This window comes from Formica exsecta, unplaced genomic scaffold, assembly GCF_003651465.1.
Source record: "Formica exsecta isolate Colony F162 unplaced genomic scaffold, ASM365146v1 scaffold236, whole genome shotgun sequence".
In the NCBI taxonomy this organism is placed as follows: Eukaryota; Metazoa; Arthropoda; class Insecta; order Hymenoptera; family Formicidae; genus Formica; species Formica exsecta.
The window spans coordinates 869164-882221 of NW_021849640.1; the positions used below are offsets into that span (position 1 = coordinate 869164).

Genomic DNA, 13058 nt, shown 5'->3' on the forward strand with positions numbered 1-13058 from the left:
ACGACTTTGCCGCTTTTATCGCGTTTGCCGAGCCACCGATCTTGCGCTGAAAAAGTGCTTCGGGGTGTCGTCGTACGCGAAACAGGCACTCCTCCCCTACCCGGCATTAAGCACTGTCGCCGTAGACGCTAATTTAAATACGACAAGAATTCCAGATTTCCTCGACGGAGGGTGAGAGTGGAGCCACTTTACTACCTAATACATAGGGAATGCAGATACGTATCGGACAGTGCGACGAGGAGGCGGTGGCGCGCAGGAGGGACGGAGAGAGAATTGTTTTTGTCATGGGGGCAATGGAAGTTGGCGGGACATGGGGCTGTGAGAAAGAGAAGGGAGAGGGCAAAGAGATGGTCGGGAGATCGGGGGTTGATTCGGCTACGCAGCGCTACCGCGGCCGACCCGGGAAACTCGGACGGGGTTGGTCCGAAAGCTCTCTCAGTCGCGGACAAGCCGCCACGCAGTGATAACACCCTATATAACGCGGGCAACTTAAATCCGATCCGCGTCGTACGACTAGAATCCTATTCTGATAAGAGCGTAAGTTTCTTAGTGAGAGCATGGATGTATTAATTAAATCTATTAATTGAAGTATCGAACATCGAATTGTGTTGAATAAATAATCGATAATTGATTGCAAGATCCACGTGGTGGATCGGAGATTCGATTGAAATATTGCTACGGAAATTGCGATTTTCAGTTGCAATTTCGTTCGCTTCGTGTCTCAGCTTCTCGTTCTGCGATATCTCCGGTGATGAGTTTATGTGTAAAGCGAGTAAAACATTACGCAAGCGCCGAGTAATTAAGGATGTGTAGCATTTATTTTATTTTATCAGAGTGCCGGCACAAATCGTCTGATAGTGTATTTAACGTGCAATCGCGACTAAGGAAAAGCCGTGTTTTTATTTCATTGCGTCATTATATCACTATCGAGATACCATCATTCCGGTGATTAGAATGATACATCTTGTCCCGCTAGTTCTGATTTCATATATTATATTCACGTTTTTTATATCTCTAAAAATTCGTACATATATTTGAATAAAATAATGTCAATCTTATAATTTTTTTTTAAATATTTCAACTGTCAAAAATATTTGACACATATGAAAAATGTCATATAATAGAAACGTGAATCAATTGAATTTTTTAAAGCAAATGGGTCTAATGAATTGGAATGACAAAATTAATTGATCAGAAATAGAATAACTTTTTTTTTTTTTTTTATTATTTCCGGAAACTAAAGCAGTGCTGGTGGCATAAAAATAAAACACTGTCCAGTTCAAAGAATCGGAATAACGTGATGGTGATGAAGAAGATAGCGAGACGTGATAGATTTTCCTAGGCAAATATAAAATTCTCTTTGAGTCGGTCGTGCTAACAATATAATGGCTTGGTTTTTGGCAACTATACAGGGCGGTTAGTTTCCAGTTGACCGTGCGAAAAGGTAGTTACGAACTTTATGATTACGCGGCACGAGCGGATTGCTTCATTCGTCGATTACATGCAACCTCGCAGACATAATTCACAAAGTGTTGCAACGAGGGCGGGTTGCGTGCAACGATATCTCGTTTTCAGAATGATTTTATATGCGTGAAGAAATACATCACTATTTTCCGCCAAATCTCGAGCAGTTAACATTGTTGTTTTTCCATTTAACTTCGAGTTATGGGATAAGCTCGTAACGGAATTGCAAAACAAGCTTATTAATTCACGCAATGGCTATATCGAATGAGGTAAAGTACTTTTATAAGAAGGTGAGAATGAGAGTGGGTACACTTATCATTCGGAACGTTTGGGTCACTTCCAATTTCTGGCAATTGCGGGTGTTACGTACGAAAAGGAGGTCAACCAACGCAAAGTGCAATAGCACAGTGCGACGAATGAAAAAGATTTCGCGTTTAATCGCATTACACGACGTGTCTGCAACAGTCGTTAAATATTCATGACAACCCGACACTGAGACTGGCAAGTGGCTAAATTATTTATGATTCTTTTATGTCATAATCGAGTATAACAACAAAGCGAAAGTTGCTCGTACAAAGCTTGCGGATTGGAATATATTTGCTAACTTTGTCCGCGTTTTTTTTTTTTCGGATCTTGTTACGAACAAGCTATTTGTGAGTCGTTGTCATTAATGCTGAATTTCATTGGTATTTTTTTTTGCATTATCGATGAAGATAGAATCATAATTTTATATCATACCGATATTAATTTATGAAATGAGGAAAGACTCATCACACTGTTTCCGCAAAATTATTATTGACCTTTTGAATAATTGGAAAGTATTTTATTGAGCGAGTTGCGAAACAAAGAGCGCAATAAATTTTATGAATAATCTCGCATTTTACGAAATCTATGAATTATAAAGTGAATTATGTAGTTACCTCGTGAAATCGATTCTCGTTTCAGTCCTTTCGTCCTCACATTTCCAAATTAATATTGCCGTCTCTTTGTTCTGTCCTCGTAACGGATTACGTAACGCGCTTCACTCATGTAACCATTCTCACGTGGAGTCATGGCTTGGTTGGCTGCGGCAAAGGAGATTGACAAATTTCATCCGCTGTAGTTCTTCACAGCCATTGCAACCGTCGCTTGGTTGCAAAGTTGTAGCCGCGTGTGTCTTAACGGCCGGAAAGCTGCCACGTAACCGTCGAATTAGAGCGACGATGAAAGACCAATTCCCGGGTAATCGAACTAGCTCTCGCTTCCCGTTAAGCTTCCGTACGAGACGTTATATTGCTTCATCTCTCGAGTTCGACAGAAATTCCCGAGTTGCGCTGAAGCGGAGCAGTAAGCTTTTTCTCATCTCCCCTTTAACTTTCTTAACATCGACGCATCGTTCGTCAAGTACGTCGTATCTTCTCTCGATTATTCTTGCGTAACGGATGAATGTATCTTGTTACAAAACTGCGACCATCTGTTACCTCAATAAATTTCGATAGTTTTGATCAACTAATAGAAACTACGGTAATTGTTTAATATTATATATATATATTCCGAAAATTTAGAAAATAAATACGTTAATCAACATATTCGCGAATACATAAATTAAAACAAAATATATGTGTTAGCTTAATACGAATTTAAGGCAAATGTGGTCATGCCTCTTGTCGTTGGTTTAGTACGCCTTCCATTTCCTATTTCCAGTTTCATACTACTAGCCGAATGTAGAGCGAGCTATTTAAACTTTCGGTCAACGGAGAAGTAGTTAAAGTTAGGGAAATTCGGATAACGCATGTGTACTTTAATTAACACGCATACGTAGGAAGTTCCTCGGTTATTAAGTTCTGTCGTCTGGAAATTGGATGTACAAATTCAACAATGCTCATCTGATGACGCTATATATCTACATTCATACCTTCGTATATTCATATAAATTCTTGATTTGTCATGAAATATAGTCGTACAGAAATACAGCCAGAGCGAGCTAATATCAACGAATGGCCACCAATTATCTTTTTTTCCTTTTTTTTCTTTTTGGCAGAGAATAATTGTCGCATTGGTTTATGTTTGCATTTTATTAAATTTTATATTTTGAAATAAGACATACATTTTTTAAAAAATATGTTACATATATATATTTGTTTAACGCTATATACAAAATTTCTAAATTTAATAAAATCCTAATTGTAAGACTCTCTCCCTCTCTTTTTCTTTTTTTTAAAATTCCTTAAAAGGTTTATAAAGATTTTTTTAAAGGGTTCTCTTTGTTTAAATGCACTGTGTCAATTATCAAAAAGCTCGGGATTTGTGCGACTGATTATCGGCACAGAAAGGTCCATTAAATCTTAAAATCTCACAAATTTCAAAGCCCCAAAGCATGTCGTAATCGAGTCACTCCACGGTCAATCTTAAACTACTGAGTTATACGAGTGACTCTGTGGCACTCGCGCTCCGGCACTTTAATCCGAGGGACTTGAGAGTGCACCTGCTAGATGGTATATCTCTCCGGCTGCGAACTTCGGGTTAGCTTGCGAGAGAGACAGGCGTAAGAAGGACACGGGGAAAGAGGAGAAGAGGTGGTAGACCCAATTACATCTCGTTCGTGCAGAATTGGACGAATACATACAAGATGCTTAAGACGCTTTAACTACCTCGGGATTTGTACCCACATTCTAACTGTCGAGATTCGTTTAAGTACCCTATGCCGGACTTTCGTCGGTTGCCGAGGATTGCCATCGATCCATAAATCCGTTTCCGCAAACTCTGACAGTTTTCGCTAAATAGTCTTTGTTTAATTACAATTTTCGACTTGAATTTAAATGATTTGAAATCATAATTGCTTTAAATAATCTTAAATTAATTAATTAAGTGATTATAAAATTATTCGCTTACTTTTTATTTACTGTTTATAAATAAAAAAATTACGTTTATATACACGCGTTAATATGAAAAAATAGAATTGCTTTATAAATAATTAATCGATCGAATTTAATCAATTGTGCATTTAATTTGAGCGATTTTCTCTTTATTTTGCAGGACGCTACAGATACGAAAAATCTTTTTTCGGGACGATAACGGGTCGCTTGGGATGGAATCTGAACAGTGATGAAAGAAATTCTATGAGATTGAAGAGCCAAGATTAACCGGCTGTTCATGTTCATCACTGCTTCGCGTTAATGGAGCGCAGCCTATGGAAAGGGATGCGATGACACGCTGCCAGCCAAAGACGAAGGTTCCTTGAGACAGGATTAGAAGGCCGCCTAAAATCCGAGTAAACTCCTGTCTTCATCTTAGATCAATTAAATCATCGACGTAAGCTTCTTGAAGAGCTTCAAACTTCGCGTACTAGATTCCGTGCCGCGCAAAATCTGCTTCGATCACGCGCGGTTCATAAATCTGTGAAAATTGTGGTCTTATACGTGATAACAGATTGACTAAAGAAAAAGAAAATTGTTAAAAAAAAAAAAATCGCCCGATCAAACCCGTATGATCGAAGGATCGCCTGCTGAGGACAGAATTACCCTATGTCTTGCGAATTTTTGAAAAGTCGATTGTCGCGGCGTAGAGATTTCGTAAACGATGTGCTCGTCGGTGAATTAAAGCGTGTACCTGGGCCGGTAGTTCAGACAATCAATAATGCCGGGTCGTAAAACTTTGCGCGAGGCACGCAGCAGTGTTTGATAAATAATGCAGTTCTATCGGGTTGGTCGATGTTCCGGGGTGTAAAGCAAAAAACGCTGGATCATCCTTGGCGCTGAGAGAATCTCGAAACGTCTCACAACGTGAATTACAACACGGACATTGTGTTGTGTGCATCGATTTCGTGAAGTTGACTTGGAGTGCTTGATCCTCACACGAACTAGAGACGAGGGTTAACAAGGTACGTGTATTATCCGGTATAAGTGATCGTGTGTACCACACGAGTGTTCGAGAAAGTGCGGATCTCCTTCAATTTTTTTTTTTTTACGAACGAAATCGATTTCCGTGACGTCATTGCGATTCATCGGTAATAGTAAATGGTATAGTGTTGGATCTGGCAAATATAGAGAAAGTGCGGATCTCCTTCAATTTTTTTTTTTTTTACGAACAAAATCGATTTCCGTGACGTCATTGCGATTCATCGGTAATAGTAAATGGTATAGTGTTGGATCTGGCAAATATTTGTCGGTACTTCAAAATTGTGTCGTTTAACGTGTGACAAAGTGTCTCATCGTCATTCAGAATCCATTGTTTGACGTGAAAAAAAAGTGACTTTCCATATTGACACGCCGATATCAAACAGAACTCGTATATACGTGTCAGGACGTATAAATCGTGGTATATGAGTAATTATAAAAGTAAATGGGAAAATCGGTAATTAACGTAATAGTTCAGGTACAAAGGCGCTTAAAGTGTAAGCCACGCGATAATTAATTTTTTGAATGTGAATTTAGAAAAGTCAAAAGGATCCTTTCTCTCTCTCTCTCTCGTGCGAAAACTATTACATGGATTTGGTGGCGCATAATTCGTAAAAAATAAAAACCTACAGCGAGTAATTCTCTACGATAGGTTTAATTAGCAACGAATAATTCTTTCGCGGATATACGAGTCTTTAAAATCGCGGAAATATACGAGCGAAGAAAACACAACGTGCGGAATTTTCAAAGTCACTGTAGATCCGAGAAAGTCAATCTCCTTTCGCGTTCGTGTTTCAATTCTGGGCGAAGCAGGATGCGGGCGGTGCCATGTGTGCTTCGTTAAACTGACAGTAATCGTCAACCGCGTGTCACAAACTCGTACGTGGTAAAGCGAGTGTTCGCAAATTAGATTCCGGCGATGCACTTACGATGACATCGTTTTGTGATTTGAGCACTCGAGCATCAACGCACGTGTGAAAATTGGACTCGTCTTTCACGAGCACGATTGCGCATTACTACAGGAAGAAAATCGCGATAAAGAGAAATTCGAGAAAAACACATCTCCAAGTTAGCTATCTCGAAAAAAAAAAAAAAAAAAAAAAATAGATTCCGGCGATGCACTTACGATGACATCGTTTTGTGATTTGAGCACTCGAGCATCAACGCACGTGTGAAAATTGGACTCGTCTTTCACGAGCACGATTGCGCATTACTACAGGAAGAAAATCGTGATAAAGAGAAATTCGAGAAAAACACATCTCGAAGTTAGCTATCTCGAAAAAAAAAAAAAAAATAAAATAAAATAACAATTCCCATACATATTGCGTACAAAGAAAATCAGAGGGACAATTATTATTTATCCATGTAAGAGTATGACAGTTCTTATCAAAGCATTCGGACATTGATAGGATTGTCGATTCATTCAAATATTCCACGAGAAAAATATCATATAGGAAGATATTCCTGTAAAAGAGATCATCGCGCAGCGTTATCGAAGACTTGTCTGAAAAGAATATTCGATCGAGAAATTTGCACGCGTGGTAGCGATCGCGGGGATTTTTTATCACTGGAAAAACGATAATCGACCGACAGTCGACGATTGTCGCCGCGGGGCAAATGGCAAACCTTATCGGATTCGACATGTGATATATCGCGCGGCGACGAACGAGTGGCGCGATTGGCTACGAGAGAATGACGGTGATGTGTACGTCGTTTACGGATGTTGTTCAGTGCCGGGATGCTGTAGTGAGTAACTGTCAGTAAAAGCGACGCGAGTGCGGCACAACGAGATCGGTTTCGTTGTCATCGTCGTCGTCGTTATTCGCCGGAGAGAGTGAGAACAGAGACGGCCGACATCGCTCGGAGAAACATCCAGCATGAAGGATCATCGAGGAGGATGGCTGCGCGCCGTACTACTGATAACGTTCCTCTCGCATCAGATGGGTGAGTGCAATTCTATATTTGTTATTATTGCATCGGCTTTTTTTTCACGAGAATCAGGGATGATTGAGCCACGCGAGATTTTTTTATGTCATCTGTCGCTTAATCGGATCTCTCAATCCATTTTTATGAAACATAAATCGTTTTATGATCAGTTGGGGAATCCATCATAAAAAAGGCATGATAACGGAGAAAAGTCTTGAAAGTTTAAAATCTTGTATTTTTTTTTATAGAGGTAGATTTGAAACGTATATAATAGAAACATAATCTAAAAATATTATTCTTTAAGAATAAGACATTATAAGATAGAAAACGAAAGACGTATAATAGTATAATTAATATTCTGCAGTTTTTAAATACTTTTTTGAATTATATATAATTTATACACATTGATCATACATTATTATCAAGTACGTGAACAATAATTTAATTATAATTTAGCAGAATTTAATGATTAAACTGAAATAGATGATTACATCGATAATCAGAATTTAAAGCCAGAATTTCAATAATTAGATAAAGTATAAACTTGTTTCAAGTGTCTGAATAGATTTCTGTGAATGTAATTTAGTCCAATGATTTAATAAATATTTTTTGTTATTTATTTTTCTGCTGGCCTAAATAAATTTAAAGCGGTACAACGGCACTGTCTCTCATTCCAACAAACCGCGAATGTGTCGGTAAAATGGGCCACACCGACACGACATATTGTTTTCCAACACACACAGCCACGCACGTTCACATGGACGTGATTATATCGAAGTATATATCAGGAGTAAAATATTGTAAGAGAGATCTAACTTTCGACGGAATATTGTAATTAATGAGCCACGAATAACCGACAGTTTTTATAGGATGTGGTTTGTACTAACAGGTTGAACGCGCTACTTTTTTTTTATTTCGATGAAAAGCACCCAAGTTTGTTCTGTGGAATATTTTTCTCATAGGCGTTGATAATTATTTTCGACGTTTAATAATATTTCGCGGTTTAATTGGCCGGATGAGTTGATCTATCCCGACCCCGAGTTATCGGGCAGTTATTTATAATCCAAGTTATATAAGCCTGCGGTTATCTGAAATAACTGTGCTCTTTTTCTCTTGAGAAGGAGAGAGAAGAAAAAATCATCGACAAGAAAAGATCGCGTTATCGTAACATTCTGTATGACAAGATAAATTCCAAATGTCGCCCATCTATAATTACGGAAAGAGAAAGGACTAACCGTTCATAGCGCAGGTATTCTTAAACACTGCGAGCCACTATCGAATTGATTTCCATAGAATGAATGGATTCATGAATAAAGCGCTTTAAGCAAGCTCGCTCGAGATCGTTCGGCGAAAGGCAGTCTGCCAATAATTTCAGGGTGAACTCTATCGACATAACGAATTATTCATAATTTACTGTATGTATTCTGAATTGCATTAAATCGAGAACAGACAGTATAGGAGCAATGAACGATTTGACTGTCGAGATCGAGAATATCAAGTTATTCTGATACTAAATTATGTTTTCTGCAGTTTCGTCGAATACTTTACGTATCGCGTATTTATTTCAATTATTCAATATTTTTCTCGCAAATAGTTTAGTTCTTCTTTTTTTTTTCAGATAGTGTTAAATTTGCTATTTAGAATATTCTTTAAAGAAGATATCTATCGATCGATTGTCGTGTTGGACATGTAACGGAAATTCACTCGTTCGTCATAAACACGCTGCGCGAGTGAGCTGTATATAAGTTATTACCTGAAATTTTGCTACGTCCAGGAATGATGAATAATACGGGGCTATAATGTTACATATACACAACACACACTGCCGTTATACGGAAATTCTCTTTACGGTATTTTCCTGTATCGTGAAATTGCATTTCGGGTAGAAATTTCTATCGGATATTTTACTTTATTACGTTATCGAGAACTTGTATAGAGAAATTAAAATAGTACGTTTCTGATATTTTTATGGCGATCTGTTTAGAATTAATTATTTTATCACATGTTTTATATATCGATAGATCAATAACAAAATTAAATATTGAGATAACTTTTCGAGCTCGTTAAATCTCAAGTAAATAAATAACTTTATGGCGTGTTTGTACGTAAGTAGAAAACTTTGCGATAATTCCGTGTCACCCCGAAAAGCTACAAATCGAATTAGACATATTCTGTAATTAACGCGTCTTAGTCCTGCTAGCTGTTAGCTTTGAGAGAATAAACATCGCCCGAATTAGTAGAACAAATTTATCTCGTTTCCCGACGGCGTTCTCTTGCTCTTTCGGATGATTTTCACCGTGCGCTACCTCCAGCCCGAGGATCGTGGAAAAAGGTATCTGGAAATTTTATCGAGGAGTGCGAACTTTCTTACGAACGTCACGAAAATTGAATTTTTAAGTGACAGGTCATTTGCGAGTAGTCGGCTAACTCTAACTTTGCGCATTGACTCGCCTGTGTGTATTTTCCGAATTCGTTGCGACTTTTGGATGTCGCTATTGAACGGAAGTTATATAATTACAACTGTAATATACGCCGTTACTATTTGAAACGATCCTTGGAAAATATTGTTGTAATTTTATCGTAACTTAATCTCGTACTTTTCGACCGCTTTAAAGTATCGCTTTTATTTATTCGCAGGATTATTGTTATAAATCATCATAGAAACTGTATATAAAAAAGTTACGGTCTTTATATAAACCGTATTTTAAAAATAGCGGTGTATAATTAGGATTTATTCGAAAGAGATATTTCTATTGGGAAATGTGGTAGAAAAGGTAATATTTATCACGTTGAAATGAAAAGGATGACAATTCATCGCGCGATGAGAGACGTAGAAATATAAATTGCTCTTTTATATCAATGCACGGGATTTGCATCAATCTACAGACAATTATTTTCATCCCGCGATTCCCGTAATTTACTTTGGCGGTTGCTGCTGCCACAATGATGAAACAGACAAGACGAGCAGACAAAATTTTTTGATTTTTTACACGGCTAATTTCGACGGTATTGCTCAAATTTCTTTTCTCGTAACGATTCGCGCAATATAATTGCACATAATATTGTCCGACCACATCGATAGCCCGATATCCTTCTTGACGAGCATTGTGACCGAGAATTATAGATATCGAGCGGATGTGTAACACGTTTGCGGAATGCGGTTGATTGTAAGTCGGGAAGCCAATTTGCCAAACTCGAGTTTGTCGCGGGCGGGCGGTGGAGGGAGGTACCGCAAGAACGCCGCGGTGTTCTATTGAAGTTGTAATCGATGTTATTATATATCTATCTACCTACCTGCCGGAGGCGGTCGCGTATCGTGGATTTACACGTCGTGGCATCTCACATCACCTTTAAACGAGAAAACGCTAAAATTAAATTGCGCGCGCATTATTAAACTCCACGTGAGTCGGCGTAATTTAACTTTTGTGCACCAGGTAAATATATAATTTCTCAAAAGCGTTAAACTGAATATAGGCCCGATGCTTAGTGACACGGCCGTATTTTGTAAACGGCAAAAATAATTGCTTTATTTAATAATTAGCATTTTATTGTGTATGGTTTAGTCAATAAATGAAAATATTTTTTAGATAGTTTTATGATATCTATCAGATATTTTGTCGTCCGAATACCCGTTATAATCGTGTTTTGCCAATAACGATAATGCATTTTTAATTCCCTTTGTCGCCGAATATATAGGAATGTTTGCGGTGGCTCTTTGGGACATTCTTTGTCTATGTTTTACTTTATATCGTAGCAAATGCCGAAAAATTGAATTGCGGTCGGCACGGTGGAGCAGTAAATCGAAACTCCCCGCAGAGATCCCGGTGCAATCGAACAGACGAACTACGGTAGAGAGAGCGTAAACCATTACTATTGGGCTTATCAAAGTGATTCACGTGACTGGCCGACGGCATTATGCAAATGAGCCGTAAAATTATCGTAGCCTTTAGGCATCGCCAGACAAGGGGATGCCTGAACTTTCCGTTATACGTGACAGAGCACGTTACTGCAACTATAGCAACTATAGCCGATAGTCGCTTTAGAAGGCAAAGATTATATAATAATCTCTCCGTTAGATGGTCATGCAAACTGAATTTATCTTTGAATTATTATTTGCGAGTAGCATTCAAGTGTAATATGAATCGCGTATCGTAATGAATATTGAACCAACAACAATCGCGTATTCGAAAATCGATATTGTTATTATCAGAGTAAAATACATATTTGTAAATGCAACATTTTCCAGCGCAAGAAATTTTCTCAATTTTTATCAGAACAGTAAAATTAATATTATGAAAGCAAATAAAGAAAAAATATCTTGCGCGAGACTGCATTCCGATTGTATTGAGAGTTGGTTGAGATATAAAAATCCGAGATGACGAACGGTATTTTTTCGATGTTATAATACAGTGACGTAGACGATTGATGATTTAGCTAGAACGGATAAGTGGTAGCAATTTCCGTTCAGTGTGCCTCTCGGCGAGTTATCAATGTCTTCGTTCCCCTTAACCAGAAGTGAAGTACAGGAAACAGGAAGCGATTCCTCCAATGGCCGTCGAGAATGTGTCCGGCAAATTTATACGCGCAGACGGTTGCTGTAACGAGAACGCGGACCTATATCAATTTCAAAAGGGATTACATAGTGGCCGAAGAGAACAATGGCCCTAAAATTGGATCAAAGATTTTCGATGACGACGTTGCAAGTCGAGATTGTGTTCGCGCGCGAGCGCGACAAAAGGATTTCCTGTCATAAACAGAGAGATTGGCACACGTGCGGGATGTTTACACCCCTTAATGCAGCCATTTGGTATACGAACGACTTTCAATTATCGCGCGGTAATATCGTTTCACGTTAATGATACTGTTAGAAGAATCTCGATACGCTCGCATATTTCATGTTTACGTTACGCCGATTAGGATGCATTTAACATCAAAATGCGCGGCAAATTTATATTTATATATTCTCGAGCAAACTCAAGCGAAGTAATATTGCTGTATAATTGATCGTTAAGGGGCAAACTCAAAGGTAGCGTAACTCAACTCTCGCGATAAATCCGCTCGTTTGCAGTCGACACTCGCGCAAATTACAGTTCATTACAGTCCGATGAATCGCCCCGCATTTGCGTGAATCGCATTACGACAGTCTCGGGAGAACTCACGCGTGGCGTTTGTAGAGTAGTCGCTTGAGATACGCCCGCGCGCGTTGCAGTTAGACCGCAGCGCGCATTTAACACCCGCTGTAAATACGTAAATATGTGTGCTTTATCGCAGTCGACGGTAGCTGACACTGTTTACATTTTTGGATAAAGTTTTTTTTAGCCCCTATTGATTCAATCGTCTCTCATCGCACGCAGTTTTGAACGGATTTTAACTTTTTAAGCAACGATTCTATTTTTTAGATCGATTTCATTTATTAGCAGAAATTTTCTGAGCCTTTTACACTGCAACGTAGATATATATTAGGAATTTTTCAGAGAATTTGCAAACTAATTATGAAATGTGTACCATGTGTTGTTGATTATGAAGATAATTACGAAGAGACTAATTTTCACGGTTATACATATAATACGAAGATTAAAATATAATGAATGACCAGATTACAAAGTTAATTGGATAAGTTAAATATTCTTGTAGATAAACGGCGTAATATCATTAAAGTTATAAGAGCCTCTAGATTAATTCAAAATTATATTTATTCGCATAGATATAATTCGCAACCAACAGATTTTTTTTTTTTTTTTTTTTTTTTTTTAACTTTGAGGTGAAGGGGGTTTTTTCCCCCTTTTTTTAATT

The 13058-nt window shown here is 38.1% G+C and overlaps 1 protein-coding gene and 1 long non-coding RNA gene across 6 annotated transcripts in view; both read left to right on the forward strand.

The window, feature by feature from the left end:
* The first annotated feature begins 302 nt into the window (after positions 1–302).
* Positions 303–5408, forward strand: LOC115235844. The gene is made up of 2 exons (XR_003884095.1): positions 303–537; positions 4480–5408. It is a non-coding gene; the product is annotated as an uncharacterized LOC115235844 (long non-coding RNA).
* A 1044-nt stretch (positions 5409–6452) lies between these two features.
* LOC115235843 (hemicentin-1-like) overlaps positions 6453–13058 on the forward strand; it is a 77448-nt gene continuing 70842 nt past the window's right edge. For all 5 annotated transcript variants that reach the window (XM_029807890.1, XM_029807888.1, XM_029807889.1 and 2 more), the window contains exon 1: positions 6453–7283. In XM_029807890.1, the coding sequence (XP_029663750.1) occupies positions 7217–7283 (67 nt within the window). In that variant the 5' untranslated portion in view covers positions 6453–7216. The remainder of the gene's footprint in view (positions 7284–13058) is intronic.